This window comes from Bombina bombina, chromosome 12 (genome assembly GCF_027579735.1).
Source record: "Bombina bombina isolate aBomBom1 chromosome 12, aBomBom1.pri, whole genome shotgun sequence".
Taxonomy (NCBI): Eukaryota; Metazoa; Chordata; class Amphibia; order Anura; family Bombinatoridae; genus Bombina; species Bombina bombina.
Genome location: NC_069510.1, coordinates 73200814 through 73217481, shown reverse-complemented (window position 1 = coordinate 73217481; position 16668 = coordinate 73200814). Strand labels below are relative to the sequence as shown.

General features: G+C 40.5%; 1 protein-coding gene across 1 annotated transcript in view; it reads right to left on the bottom strand.

The window, feature by feature from the left end:
- NDOR1 (NADPH dependent diflavin oxidoreductase 1) overlaps positions 1-16668 on the bottom strand; it is a 127171-nt gene that overhangs the window by 40762 nt on the left and 69741 nt on the right. The window contains exons 10-12 of the mRNA XM_053696225.1: positions 8192-8299; positions 6215-6329; positions 1749-1895 (exon numbers count right to left, since the gene is read on the bottom strand). Coding sequence (XP_053552200.1) covers positions 1749-1895; positions 6215-6329; positions 8192-8299 — 370 coding nt within the window. The remainder of the gene's footprint in view (positions 1-1748; positions 1896-6214; positions 6330-8191; positions 8300-16668) is intronic.

Here is a 16668-nt window from a genome sequence, read left to right as displayed (position 1 = left end):
GGTAAAACTACCTTATCAGAATAAAAAATAAGGTAAGGGAACTCATACTGCAATGCCGAGAGCTCTGACACTCTGCGAGCAGAAGAAATAGCAACAAGAAATAAAACTTTCCAAGATAACAATTTAATATCTAAGGAATGCATAGGCTCAAACAGAGCCCCTTGAAGAACCCTGAAATAAGACACCAAGGAGGAGTAACTGGCTTGAACACAGGCTTGTTTCTGACCAAGGACTGACAAAAGATTGTACGTCAGGAACATCTGCCAGGCATATTAACAAAATAGACAAGACAGAAAATTGACCCTTTAGGAAAACTTGTCGATTATTCTTTCTCCAAATCCTCTTGGGAAAAAAAAAAAACTCCTAGGAATCCTAACTCTACTGCATGAGTCGCCCTTGGATTCACACCAAGAGATATTTACTTCATATCTTATGGTAAATCTTTCTAGTTACAGGTCTTATGAGCCTGAATCAGATCTCTATGGCCTATTCTTAAAGGCCCCGCTTGGATAAAATCAAGCCTTCAATCTCTAAGCAGTCAGCTTCAGAGAAGTAAATTTGGGTGAAGGAAAAGGTCCTTGATTAGAAGGACATTCCTCAACTGAAGCCTCCCAGGTGGAAGAGATGACATGTCCATCAGATCAGCATACCAAATCCTGCAAGGCCCGGCCGGTGCAATGAGGATCACCAAGGCCCTCTCCTGCTTGACTCAAACAACAATCTGAGGAAGAAGAGCAAACGGAGGAAATAGGTATGCAAGACTGAAGGTCCAAGGTACTGCCAGGACGGCTATCAGTACCGCCTGAGGGTCCCCGGACCGAAAATCGTACCTCGGAAGCCTGGCATTCTGTCGAGATGCCATGAGATTCAATTCCGGCTGACCCCATATTAGAATCAGACTGGAAAACACTTCCGGATGGAGTGCCCATTCCCCCAGATGAGAGGTCTGCCTGCTCAGGAAGTCCGCCTCCCCGTTGTCCACCCCTGGGAGGTGGAACGTCGACAGACAACAGGAGTGGGCTTCCGCCCACTGGATTATCTTGGATACCTCTGTCATCGCTAAGGAACTCCTCGTTCCCTTCAGATCATTGATGTAAGCCACTGAAGCTATGTTCTGACTGGAGCTGATAAACTGGACCGAGGCTAACTCATAAATTGACCCACTAGGATCAAAGGAGAATGGAACGAATAGCTTCCATCTAGAAGGACGGTACTCTGAGAAATTTGTTTAGACTCTTGAGATCTAAAATTGACCTGAAGGTTCCCTCTTTCTTGGGAACCCCAAACAGATTGGAATAAATCTCAGACCCTGTTCCTAAACCGGAACAGGAACTATTACTCCCAGGTAGAAGAGGCCTCCTCCCCGGTGTAAGAACACCTTTCTTCTATCTGGCTTCAGATAATCTAGAAAGCTGAAATTTCCCTCCTCACTATTTATTGTATCACTAACGTAAGGCAAAGAGAATGACTGGGTTGGGAGTGAGGGGAGGTGATATTTAACAGCTTTGCTGTGGTGCTCTTTGCCGCCTCCTGCTGACCAGGAGGTGAATATCCCATTAGTAATTAAGATGATCCTAGAAATTGATCATAGAAGCAAATTGGAAAGTTGTTTAAATGTATGCTCTATCTGAAATGATGGGTTTCATGTCCCTTTAAGGTCCTGATAAAAGCAGTAATTTGTTCTATGATACAGCGGATACAATTGCACATTGACAACATTAAAAGAAGGCACCTTTGAAGCTTCTCACCTGGTTTACCATGTGCCACCCTCTCCTGTATAGCTGCACGGAATGGTGCCACCCCCGTCCCTGGTCCAACCATCACAGTGGGGATTAATGGATCTGAAGGGAACTTCATGCTGCCTTTCTTCACCCATAGAGGAACAAGCACTTTACCTATGACACAATTTTTGTCACTTAATGACTATGGTTGTTTGACCCAAAATCAATGTTAAAGGGATAGAGTAGTCAAAATTAAACTTTCATGATTCATATAGGGAATGTAATTTGATTTACTTTAATCATCAAATTTCAAATAACAACTTGGGAGGGATACTCCCCTTGGTTCTAATTTAATACAACGTGTAGTTATCTCAGTGGATTTAGATTTACATTAGGCGTAAAGAGTATTCTTGCCAAATAGTAAAACTCTGGTTGCCTTTATGTAGCAGAGTTGGCCTTGTAAAGTTCAGAATTTAATCTACTGTTAAGAATTGTTAAAGGGATATTGTACACTAGATATTTCTTTGCATACATGTTTTGTAGAGGATCAATTTATATGGCCCATCAGGGAGTGTTTTTGTAACAATGTATAGTTTTGCTTATTTTTAAATAACATTGTGCTGATTTTCAGACTCCTAACCAAGCCTCAAAGTTTTGGATGTATACTGATGTCTACAGATTCCTGCAGCTCCAGTTTATATAATCTATTTTTTCATATGCAGGGGAGGGGGCGTGTCTGCTCTTCATGTTTTCCCAGCCCCTGTCAGTGGGTGTCTCAGCCTAACCCCATCAACAGTGCTAAACTGGGAGCGTCTAAGTAAGTTTTTAAAAGGTTTTATACTGGATTTTTAGATCAGTATCTGTGCATATTCTTCTTTATAGTAGTGTCTATTACATGCAGTTATATAAAAATTAGTGTACACTGTCCCTTTAATCAAATGCCAATGCTCCAAAATTTACATCAGACAAACATGAGTGAGAGACTAAATAAATGAGCATAAGTCGAATACAGGGAGGCTGGGCATGGGATTGCAGGGAAGCTGGGCATGAGCCTTTTTGGAGGCTGGGCATGGGATTAGCCAACTACGGTGGCAAGTAATCGTTTGCTGTATACTGTCCCTTTAAGTTGCATACATACCATTTGGTCTTGGAGAAAGCCTGTTAACCTCCTTCAGATACATACAATTTCTATAATTTAGAGAATATAGCACAGAATAAATTTTGCTTATGTTACATGGTTATATTGCCAGGCATATGCTGTTTATAAATAGGTGGTTGTATCCAGATGCCTGCGGCCGGGGCATGGGGACAGTTACCATCTAATGGCTTCTAATATCTTTACATTTGACATGAAGTCTCAGATCTGATACATTTTAAAGGACCAGTCAACACAGTAGATTTGCATAATGAACAAATGCAAGATAACAAGACAATGCAATAGCACTTAGTCTGAACTTCAAATGAGTAGTAGATTTGTTTTTCTGACAATTTTAAAAGTTATGTCTATATCCACTCCCCCTGTACCATGTGACAGCCATCAGCCAATCACAAATGCATATAAGTATATTCTATGATTTCTTGCACATGCTCAGTAGGAGCTGGTGACTCAAAACATTTAAATATTAAAAGACTGTGCACATTTTGTTAATGGAAGTAAATTGGAAAGTTGTTTAAAATTACTGCTCTATCTGAATCATGAAAGTTTAATTTTGACTTAAGTGTCCCTTTAACTCCATGCCTACTAATGTTCCTTTGTTTGTACATTTCATACATATTCCTAAATATCTGATGTATTCTAGTGACCAAAATATCAACATTAATAAACTCCATGGTTTCTATATTATATTAGCTGTTAAAGGGACAGTCTAAAGCAGAATATTTATTGTTTTAAAGGATAGATAATCCCTTTATTACCCATTCCCCAGTTTTGCATAACCAACAGTTATATTAATACACTTTTTACCTCTGTGATTACCTTGTATCTAAGCCTCTGCAAACTGCCCTTTATTTCAGTTCTTTTGACAGACTTACATTTTAGCCAATCAGTGCTGGCTCATAGTAACTCCATGTGCGTGAGCACAGTGTTATCTATATGAAACACATGCACTAACACCCTCTAGTGGTGAAAAACTGTCAAAATGCCCTGAGCTAAGAGGCGACCTTCAAGGGCTTAGAAATTAGCATATGAACCTCCTATATTTAGCTTTCAATTAAGAATACCAAGAGAACAAAGCAAAATTGGTGATAGAAGTAAATTGGAAAGTTGTTTAAAATTACATGCCCTATCTGAATAATGAAAGTTTGTTTTGGACTAGACTGTCCCTATAAGGCTCACTATTATGCTAAGAAAGACCAATATAATCTAGAGCCCTTATTCATGTCTTCCGGAATAGGTAATGTGGTGGTTTACACTTTTATGACCACAAAAACATCTATTTAGTTACTTGTTGCGTATTTTATACGTTCAATCTACTATCATCTTGTTCGAATTGGAGCTTATACTGACCCTTTAAGGACATTTTCTTCCAATATGTTTCTTTAACGATTTCATTAAAGGGCCATGAGAGGCCTGTTTATATATTCTGGGGGATTTTCTTTTCAATATTTTGTTTAATATAATCACTCTAACCTCATCAATAGAGATTTCATGAAGCTCAAGAGTGGCTGATTTGTTTTAAGAGGATTTCTTTAACATATAATATTAAAAACGAGGTCTCCAAGAGCTCAGGGTTTTACATTTTTATAACGGCCTTATTCTAAGTGCTTAGGATTTTTAGCCGATTTATTAACTGTCGGGCAGACATCACCCGCTGTAGCGGATCATGTCAGCCCGACATCACTAAATGCCGACAGCATACACTGTTGGCATTTAACAATCCACAAGCATTTCTGGTGAAATGCTTGTGCAATGCCGCCCCCTGCACATTTGTGGCCAATCGGCTGCTAGCAGGGGGTGTCAATTATCCCGAACATATCTGATCAGAATGATTGCTGTCCGCCACCTCAGAGATGGCGGACGAGTTAAGGAGCAGCGGTCTTAAAACGGCTGCTTCTTAACTTACATTTCTGGCGAGCCTCAAGGATCGTGTGGAATAAGCAGACTCCGCTGCTTCATAAATATACTCCATAATGTTATTTTATATATTCTGAACTTATCGGTTTAGAATTTACCATACTTGTTTGTGAATCTTACCTGAAGCGTCGTATTCTAATTTAATTTTATGGTGATGATATTTCAATAAAAAATAAAAATTTAGATAAAACGTTAGGAGCCAGGGGTAAAATTCTAGGAGCCAGTGGCTCCATGGCTACTGGGTTTGTCGATTAAATCTGGGTTCATTCTACATGTGAGGCTGTTACAATGAAACATTCAGATTCATCAACAATTTGGGGCTCCAGATACCACAGTGAAAGACGTGAAAAAGCGCATCAGCACTTAACAACTTGAAGACAATACAGCAAACCATATACAATAAGAACACGCCCCCTTTTTGGGGGGCTTTCAAATAGACTGCTAATAATGGATCCGATATTGGCTTGAGAAAGGCTCTGACGAGCTGAAACGCGTTGCCATTACAGATCATTGCTTTAAGGAAGGTGACATCATCCCGCATAGGTGGGAGTCTCGGAAGCACCGAGTTTGATGTGAGACTACAGTTCGGAAAACCCATTCCTTTACTTAGGAATCAGTCTAGTATTGCATGATAAAGGGATTCCGGTAAGAATTACCATAAAGCTTTCGACTATTATAAGGAAACAAGGAGAAATATAAACTTTCTGCAAATACATTTTATAAAGGGACGCACAAAAGGAAGTTTCATACCATCTGCCAAAGAAACAAACCATCATTGTTTTGCGTTTTCTATATAATAACCTTTTAACTGACTTTACCTTATTGACTTTTACCTATCGATTCTCAATTTTTGTGGGGACAAAATATCCGGAATAAATATTAATTTTCCTGGTACCATATTTTTAAGGAATTCCCAAATATATTTTTTTAACTTTACTTTTAGAATCATGCATGATTTAGCTATATAAGCATCTTATGTTTATCTGTTTAAATAAATGCTGTATTTATATATATATGTATATATATATATATATATTTATTAATTGTGTAGTTATATTCTGTTAAATAACTTTTCTCCACACTACATGTTATTTTTAAGTGCTTAACATATTTTAGATTTTAAGCCTGACAGAGGTTTAGGCGCTTATATTAAATATCCCCCTTTTGAACTCTTCTACTGGGTTTGTCGAGCCTGCATTAGCATATACTTAATTTCTCAGAAATCACTTAATACCATGAACTCAAGTGCATCATTTATCTGTGGGAGAAAAAAAGATACCCTACAGAGCAGTTTTAATAAAAGACATAAATGTAGGTATATTTGCAATCCGCCTATATATTTAAAGGTCAAACAATTAATTTCAACCAGTGACTCATTCTCACTCAAGACCTAAAAGAAGTAAAGGAGCCAACAGCTCACCCTTATCAGGGCTAAAAGAAGCCAGCCAGGAAGAGCACAGGCCACGCCTTGGTTCATGCAGTTTAGTTTTATATTGAACCACGCCCATGAGGATCTGGATTCTATTAGGATGCGCCTGTGAAAGAAGAAAACAGTCTCACTTCAGTAATCTGAACTCTACATATATATTTATTTAATGTATTATATCTAGGAGCAGCCGCACATAATACAGTTGGCAATAAATAAAGACACAAAAACTAACCACATACATAAATAGTCTAATTTGCATATATTTGTATACGTGTACAGTGGCACAGTTCTTATAATAATAATAATACTGCGTACATTCATTTTATCAGAATTAAAATCAAATAGAAAAGCTATAGAGATAGGAATTGTGGCTTAAGTAGTCAGATCCAGTATTCTGAAACCTTAAAGAAAGATTCTAAAGTAAAACTTACAATCACTAAATCTTTTTTATTTTTTAAATTTAGCTTATTTTGGCAGCATTTACATTTTCAGTTAAATCTGGTCCAGAAACCACAACCACATTTAGCCGGTTTAAAGGAATAGTCTAGTCAAAATTAAACTTTCACGATTCAGATAGAGCAGGCAATTTTAAGCAACTTTTTAATTTACTCCTATTATCAAATGTTCTTTGTTGTAAATGGTATCTTTATTTGAAAAAGCAGGAATGTATGCTTAGTAACCAGCCCATTTTTGGTTCAGAACCTGGGTAACATTTGCTGATTGGTGGCTGAATTTAGACACCAATCAGCAAGCACTACCCAGGTGCTGAACCAAAAATAGGCCAGCTCCTAAGATTATATTCTGGCGTTTTAAAATAAAGATACAAAGAGAACCAAGTAAAATTGATAATAGGACTAAATCAGAAAGTTGCTTAAAATTGCATGCTCTATCTGATTCATGAAAGTTTCATTTTGACTAGACTGTCCCTTAAATGTTTTCCAGCTTCCATTTTTATTTAACATTTGTAAACTTGGTAGTTTTTAGAGGAAGATTAGCATCTCGGAGTATGTTGCTTAGCAATTATAACCTGAAGTTATGAATGAATTGTTTTGCCCTTGTGACCTTCACCTGTGATTGACTCAGCTGCAATAGAGACTTAAATATATTTATACATTCGTAATAAGCTATTTAATTTACATGCATCTCAGATTCTTGGATTTTGCTAACATTTTTCTTCATGGTTTAAAAGAATATTTTATTTATATAAGTATGCATTCCTTATTACTTTAATAGTTCAGATTTTAAAGGGACATGAAACCCACATTTTTAAAATTTAATTATTCAGATGTTGCATACACAACACCTCAGTCTTTTTATGCGTGAAACCCTGGTATGTCCCCTTAAAAGGATAAAATGGTCAAAATTGAAATGTACATGGGCACATTTCATTTCTAAATAGAAGCATTTTTGCAATAAACTTTCATTAGCAAAAATACTTCTAGTAAAAATTATTACTGTTTTTCTGCAGCATACGCACATTTGCTGTGAGGGCCTGTGCACCAGCGTAAATTAAGTCTTTACAGATGAAATACACACCACCGCCAGTGCAAAGAGCTCAGTATTTTTATAATAATGCACATGCCTTCACAGCATATTTGCATATGCCACTGGAAACCAGCAATATCTTTTACTAGAAGCATTTTTGTTAATGGAAGTATATAGCAAAAATGCTTTTAAAAAAATGCACATTTAAATTTTGACCTTTGTATCCCTTTAAATTAACACCAAAAAAACTCAGAAGAGCCCCTCTACCTGTATATCCAAATAAAAATGTTCTATGGACCTTTTTTTTGTGAACTTGAAGGCCTCAAATGTGACCCTTTAAGAAATTATGTTTGTCCAATATTGATTTACACAATCCCTTGTTTACACTAAACAATATACGTTTTTGGTGCTTAAACTGACTCATTTTTATTAAAGAGAAAGCGTTATATTAACGCTGTGTTATTCTCTACTATAATATCTCACCTGTAGGGACGAAGCAATGGAGAATGCTCGCGGACGCATACGGGGAATGAGGTCAAGTAGGTAATCGGCTGGAATGCAACAGGTAGTGTGTGGAAAATCAATGAGAACCTGAAAAAGACAAAGAGTTGCAGAAGTATTGATGGTTTAACAGTAATTAGAGTCAAAATTAAACTTGCAGGATTCAGATAGAGCGTGTAATTTTAAGACACTTTTAAATTCACTTCAATTTTCAAATGTGCTTCGTTCTCTTGGTATCCCTTGTTGAAAAACATAAATTATGCTTACCTGATAATTTCATTTCCATCTGTGGCAGTAGAGTCCACTGCTTCATTCATTACTTGTGGGAACTAAGAACCTGGCCGCCAGGAAGAGGCAAAGACACCCCAGCCAAAGGCTTAAGTACCTCCCAGTCATTCTGCCAAGGGAACAAGGAACAGTATGAGAAATATCAGGGTATAAATGGTGCCAGAAGAATAAAATTAAATTTTGGTCCACCCACCAGAGAAACAGGCGGGGGCAGTGGACTCTCCTCCCACAGATGGAAACGAAATTATCAGGTAAGCATAATTTATGTTTTCCATCTTAATGGGAGGAGAGTCCACTGCTTCATTCATTACTTGTGGGGAAAAATACCCAAGCTCTAGAGGACACTGAATGAAAAAAACGGGAGGGCAAAAGGAGGCGAACTCTAAACTGAGGGCACCACAGCCTGCAGAACCCAAAAGCTGCTTCTGCCAAAGCAAAAACATAAAATTTGTAAAATTTTGCAAAAGTATGTAAGGAAGACCAAGTGGCCGTCTTACAAATCAGGTCCATAGAAGCCTCATTCTTAAAGGCCGAAGAAGAGGCCACAGCTCTAGTCGAGTGAGCAGTAATCCTCTGCGGAGGCTTGTGTCCCGCTGTCTCATATGCCAGACGGATCATACTCCTCAACCAAAATTATAGAGAAGTGGCAGAGGCCCTTTGCCGCTTCCCTGAGTACACAACATATAAGGAAGAGGTCTGTCTGAACTCCTTTGTGGCCTGAAGATAAAACTTCAAAGCCCAAACCACATCCAGATTATGACGTAACCTCTCCTTCCAAGAAGGGTAAGGACACAAAGACGGAACCACTATTTCCTGATTGATGTTACGACTCAACACCACCTTGGGAAGAAATCCCAATCCAGTGCGAAAAACAGCCTTATCAGCATTAAAAACTAAGTAGGGCGGCTCGCACTGCAAGGCCGCCAACTCAAAGACTCTACGTGCCGAGGCAATAGCCAGTAATAACAGGACTTTCCATGAAAGAACCTTAATGTCAAGAGCATGCATAGGCTCAAATGGAGCCCTTTGCAAAACCTTACGAACCAAGTTTAAGCTCCAAGGAGGAGCCGGATTCCTGAAGACAGGCCTGATCCTAACCAGAGCCTGAACAAAGGACTAAATGTCAGGAAGCTCCGCAAGCTTCTTATGCAACAGTACAGATAAAGCCGAGATCTGTCCCCTTAGGGAACTGGCGACAAGACCCTTATCTAGACCGTCCTAGAGAAAATCCAAAATCCTAGATACCCTGACCTTATGCCAGAGATATCCTTGTTCCTCACACCAGGACAAGTAGGTCCTCCACACCTTGTGGTAGATGCGTCGAGTGACCGGTTTCCTGGCCTGAATGAGAGTGTAGAAAAGGACCTTGAACCAGCAGATCGCTGCAACAAGGCAACCTCCACAGTGGAGATGACATCCCCACCAGATCCACAAACCACATCCTCCTCGGCCACGATGGAGCAATCAGAATAGCCAAAGCTTGCTCCTGCTTGATGCTGGCCACTACACAAGGTAAAAGAGGCAACGGTGGAAATATGTAAATTAGGTTTAAGTCCCAGGGTACCGCCAAGGCATCTATCAGTTTCGTCTGGGAATCCCTGGATCGCGACCCGTATCTGGGTAGTTTGCAATTGAGTCTGGACGCCATGAGGTCTATCTCCAGCATCCCCCATCTGCAGCAGATCTCCGCGAACATCTCGGGATGGAGAGACCATTCCCCTGGATGAAATGTCTGTCTGCTCAGAAAATCCGCTTCCCAGTTGTCCACACCCAGAATGTGGATCGATGAGAACAAACAATAGTGAGTCTTTGCCCAGTCCAGAATCTGAGATACTTCCCTCATGGCTAGGGAGCTTCTCGTCCACTGAGGTAATGTTGTCCAACTGGAATCTGATTAATCGGGACGACCCCAGAAGGGGCCAAGCCCTCAGAGCATTGAATATCGCTAGAAGTTCCAAAATATTTATAGATAGACTTGACTCCTCTCGAGTCCATCTGCCCTGTGCCCTTCTTGCACCCCAAACAGCTCCCCATCCTGATAGACTTGCATCCGTGGTCACTATCTCCCAGGATGGTCTCAAAAAGGATGTCCCCTGTGAAAACTGCCCCGGTCGGGTCCACCAAGATAGGGACTCCCTCACCAGTCTGTTGGGACAGATCTGAATGATCGCCATTCCATTGTCTCAAAATGCACAGCTGAAGAGGTCTGGGATGGAATCTGGCAAATGAAATGACATCTATGCTGGATACCATGAGCCAGATCACCTCCATACACCTGGCCACGGATGTCCTGGATGATGTCTGAAGAGCTAGACAGGTGGACGCAAGCTTGCAACGTCTCTGATCTGTCAAAAATATCTTCATGGCTGAAGAATCTATTATCGTACCCAGGAATTCCACCCTGTTGCTGGGGACCAACAAACTCTTTCCTTCGTTTATCTTCCACCCGTGGGACCAAAGGAGAAGGAGAAGAGCTCTCGAGTGATCCTCCGCAAGACTGTAGGATGGAGCTTGGACCAGGATATCGTCCAGGTAAGGAGCCAATGCAATACCTCTGGCTCTCGCTACTGCGAGAAGAGCTCCCAGAACCTTTGTAAAGACTCTTGGGGCAGTCGCCAGACCAAACGGAAGGGCCACAAACTGGAAGTGCTGGTCTAGGAAAGCGAATCTTAGAAACCTGAAGTGATCCTTGTGGATTGGAACGTGAAGGTAAGCATCCTTCAGGTCTATAGTCGCCATGAATTGGCCCTCTTGAACCAGGGGCAAAATTTACCTGATCGTCTCCATCTTGAACGATGGAACTGACAAAAACTTGTTTAGGGCCTTTAGGTCCAGAATTGGACGAAACATGTCCTTCTTCTTTGGGACCACAAAAAGGTTTGAATAATACCCAAGACCTCTTTCTTCCAGAGAGACTGGGACGATTACCCAGAGAGACGAGAGATCCCTCACACACCCCACGAAGGCATCTCTCTTTTCTGGTCTTGAAGATATGTTTGACAGGAGGAATCTGCCTCTGGGCGGATAGGGGTTGAAACCTATCCTGTAACCCTGGGCTACGACCTCCGGAACCCAAGGGTCTATAACTTCTCTTCTCCAGGCCTCCGCAAAAAGAGAGAGTCTGCCCCCTATCTGATCCGAGGGCGGATCGGAGCCACCCCTTCATGCCGACTTTTACTCAGCGGGCTTCTTGTTCTGCTTGGATTTGTTCCAAGAGTTAGCTGGCTTCCAAGATCCCTTGGATTGCTCAGACTTTGTGGCAGGCTGCTGGCGCTGGGACTTGTCCGCAAAAAAAGGGACGAAAAAGTAGACCCCTTAGGTTTAGCCTTCTTATCCTGAGGCAAGAAGGCACCCTTGCCACCCATGACTGTAAATATGATAGAATTCAGGGCCGGTCCAAACAAAACTTTCCCTTTGAATGGAAGGGAAAGCAAGCGAGACTTGGAAGCAATGTCTGCAGACCACGACTTTAGCCACAGAGCCCTGCGGGCTAAAACCGAAAACCCTGATGTCTTAGCATTCAGGTGAATAATCTGCATGTTAGCATCACAAATGAATGAATGCGCTACCCTTAAGGCCTTGATTTGTTCTAGAATCTCCTTGAGGGGAGTCTCCACCTTCACCATTGCTGATAGAGCGTCACACCAGTAGGTAGCCGCACCAGACACTGCAGTGACCACCGCCACCGGTTGGAAAACGAACCCTGTGAGTTGGAACATCTCCCGCAACATGGCCTCTATCTTTTTATCCATGGGTTCCTTGAAAGAGGAGCTATCCTCTAGTGGAATAGTTGTTCGCTTAGCGAGCATGCAGATAGCACCATCCACCTTAGGGACGGTTCCCCACAGTTTAAGCTGCGTGTCCGGCACGGGGAAAAGGATGAACCAAGTTTCTCCCATTCATTCTTAATAATGTTAGCCATCTTGACTAGAACCAAGAAGGCCTGGGGCGCTACTCAGTCCTCGTAAACCCTATCCAGTTTAGGGATGGAAGCTTCCTCCGGTAGCTTCAGTTCCGGAACCTCCAACGTAGCAAGCACCTCTTTCAGCAGAAAGCACAAAAGCTCCATCTTAAATTTAAAATCTGGTTCGTCAGTGGACAGAGGCCTAGAAGTAGCCGATTCCGGCCCAGATGTGACATCCTCCGATAATTTGGAGTTGTCCTCCTCAGCGGATAATCTATCTGAGACATCCAGCAGAGTCGAAGACCCCTGAGCATTGCCGTACCTTCCGCTTGTGCTTAGTAGGGCGAGGCATCACATTAATGGCCGCAGAAACCGCCGTCTGTAGCTGATCGTCGAAGTCTGGAGGCAAAAGGGCCCCTCCAGCAGGAGGATTAGTAGTGCCCTGGGGAACTGCTTGTGTAAACAGAGATGATTGTAGGGAACGCACCTCATGGAGCAGAGAACCTCAGAGGTGGACAGCTCAGTCGTACTAAATACTTTATTCTTTTTGGATATAGCAATATTGTCAAAGCATGTAGAGCAAAGTTGCGTAGGCGGCTCGACTGGAATCTCCTCGCAATATACACAGTTAATAGGTTTAGATAAAGAGGGAGTATCCTCTAACATATCAGAGTCCTCCATAGCTTGCGCCTTTATTACGGACTTGATCTAAAAAATAAATGGTACGTGAGAAGGTTATTCCTAGGCGCCAAACTGTGAGGCTAAGGTTTACAAAATATTTATTACAACTCAAAGTGCAAAGAATACAAGCAAAATTAAAATGTGATACTAAAAATACAATTTAAAATACAATATAAAAAGGCATGGATCCACGCTAATAACAATGAGGATAAGATTGTGAAATATATATATATGTACTATAACAATATACACAGGGCAATTCTAGAAAGACAGAAATAACACAAATGTGCTGCAAAGTGACTTGGTGCAATACTCCAAAGTGCTAAAAATGGGGTAGTAACAACCAATAAAAAATCAATAAAAATCAAAAAAAACTTTTAAAAAATGTCCAGTGTGTAAAAAATGTGTGTTCCAAAAAGTCAGTGCAAAAAATAATAGTCAGTGCAAGAATAAAAGTTCACAACCTGGGTCCAAAAATGAATCCGCTGGGGTACTCCTATAGGTGTGTATCCAAAAAATGTTAGTGTGTTAGCAAGTGTTTGCTATTGATGTCCAATAAAAAACAAAAACAAAAACAAAACAAGGATTGTTGGTGATGGTGTTGCCAGCCTGAGTAGGCAGATATGTTGATGAAAAGTGCACAATAAAAAAAGGGGGCACAGTAAAAACAATTCCAAAGGCAAAAAAGTAAGGAAAAAAACCTGTGAAGAGAAAGATAAAATGCAATGTGTAGAAAAATCACAATATGTTCCTCCAATTTAAATAAGGCTTACCAGTATTGTCACTAAAAAATAAATGGCACCTTTATATCCCAATGGCCGGGGCACTCACCACCTCCTATGACCCGCACTACAAGAAACAGCTTTTGTCTCATCCGAACGCAGGTCAAGAAAGAGGAAGTTACAGAGGCCACACCCAGTCACATGGAGTGCCATGCAGGACCGCCCCTGCACTCGAGAGAGACGCGCCAAAAAAGCCTGCCTCAATCTCTCGCTAATGAACTGACTGTTCCACACTGACAGAGCCTCATCTCACACAAATGCAGCAAAAACACAATAAACAATATTATGCATAATAAAATCCCCCCCTGTTCAATAACCCCCTTCCGAGGGTATTACCCTAGGTTCTATAAAGATAAAGGAGCCACACTCTGACCCTGTCTTCTTGCGTTATCAAATATATATATAAATGAAACGATCTTACTAGAATCAATGCCGTGGAACAGGGACACAGCCCTTCAAGTGTGACAGGGTAGTAGCATCTCTCCTGACATGGACTTGAGAGCAGAAAAGCAGGCAGCGAAACTTGTCAACGCTGATTGCTAATGGAGCTGTTAAACTGAGTCGGATGGGTTCGCCAAAAGACTCTCTCTGCATCTCCAGACTCTAACATTCACCCATGCTCTTACTGAGAGGCTGACAGGACTACTTAAAACTCAAGTTTTATTTCAAAGAGTACTACCCTCCATAAGAGACTACTCAGAATCTTCCGACACTTCTCTGCCAACCTCCTGTGACGAAAGGCAAAGAATGACTGGGGGATGAGGGGAGTGGGGGATGTACTTAAACCTTTGGCTGGGGTGTCTTTGCCTCCTCCTGGTGGCCAGGTTCTTAATTCCCACAAGTAATGAATGAAGCAGTGGACTCTCCTCCCATTAAGATTGAAAAGAATACGCACATATCCTACACTAGTGGGAGCTAGCTGCTGATTGGTGCCTGTACACATTTGTCTCTTGTGATTGGCTAACTTGATGTGTTCAGTTTGCTGCCAGTTAGTGCAATGCTCTTCCTTCAGTAAAAGATAACAAGTAAATGAAGCAAATTTGATAATAGACGTAAATTAGAAAGTTGTTTAAAATTGTATGTTCTATCCAAATCATGAAAGAAAACGTGGGGGTTTCCTGTCCCTTGAAACCAAAAATGTAACTAATGAGAAAATGTTTAATTATGCAAAGTAACAAAAGCTTTTGCAATATGCAATCATTATTTATTTTGCCTGCTTTTTCTGTAATTAAATTCTGACCCTGTAACATTATACACAGTGATCATTTGATCGGTACAGGAAATTATTTCTATCTGTCCCTAACTGACCATAGTAAAATAGATATTCTCAAGATGCTGTTTAAAGGGACATAATATCCTTATGTTATATCACTTAAAAGTGACACAGCATAACTGTAAAAATCTCACAATATTTCATAGAAAGCTTCCTTAAACTGAGTAGGGAAATAACATGACTGTGCCTGCACATGCCAGATGCACGCTCTCTTGCTATTCACGGGACTAGCATCCTGACTGGCTGCTTAAAAGTCCCTTTACAATGGGATGTGGCTACTGAGGAAATTTTGAGGTAAAATTAGAGATGTTCAGGTGATATTTTCTAGTCTAGCTTTTTATACATATGCTACACCAAGATTTAACTTATGGGTATCGTGTCCCTATGGGGTGTGTTTCTGAACTGCAAAACAATGAAAAGTTTACTAAGACAATTTAAAAACTAGGAATTATCAACCGAATAAAGATAATTTCCAAATCTTGGCCCATATCCTTGAGTAATAGTTATCAAAGAGAACCCCTCTCTGAGGGGTGTAAACAGAATTGACAACTCCCTTATTATCTTCCATAAGATACTCCCTAAACCTCCAACCCCTCCTAGTCATAGAAATGTCTGTCCAAAAGAGTGGACAAGGGGAGGGAGCCTGGAAAGTATTGCTCAGAGATATGGGCCAACATCTAAAAATTTAATTCATTTGGTTGATAATTTCTAGCTATCTCGGCCTTCCCTGGTAATACTGACCAGTGAGATGATTTACTAAGTTTTAAAAAGAGCAGGTGGGAAAAAAAGAAGACAAGAAAATACAACAAAATATAAATTAATTTAATCCACAACAGAAGACAAAATTTGATACCCCAATATAGCAAAAGCCGATGCTGAGCATCCAATTTGTAGTGTTGAAAAGACAGAAGAACCTGGCCTACTCAAAAAAACATAATTTATGTAAGAACTTACCTGATAAATTCATTTCTTTCATATTAGCAAGAGTCCATGAGCTAGTGACGTATGGGATATACATTCCTACCAGGAGGGGCAAAGTTTCCCAAACCTCAAAATGCCTATAAATACACCCCTCACCACACCCACAAATCAGTTTAACGAATAGCCAAGAAGTGGGGTGATAAGAAAAAAGTGCCAAAGCATAAAAAATAAGGAATTGGAATAATTGTGCTTTATACAAAAAAATCATAACCACCACAAAAAAGGGTGGGCCTCATGGACTCTTGCTAATATGAAAGAAATGAATTTATCAGGTAAGTTCTTACATAAATTATGTTTTCTTTCATGTAATTAGCAAGAGTCCATGAGCTAGTGACGTATGGGATAATGACTACCCAAGATGTGGATCTTTCCACGCAAGAGTCACTAGAGAGGGAGGGATAAAATAAAGACAGCCAATTCCTGCTGAAAATAATCCACACCCAAAATAAAGTTTAAATGAAAACATAAGCAGAAGATTCAAACTGAAACAGCTGCCTGAAGTACTTTTCTACCAAAAACTGCTTCAGAAGAAGAAAACACATCAAAATGG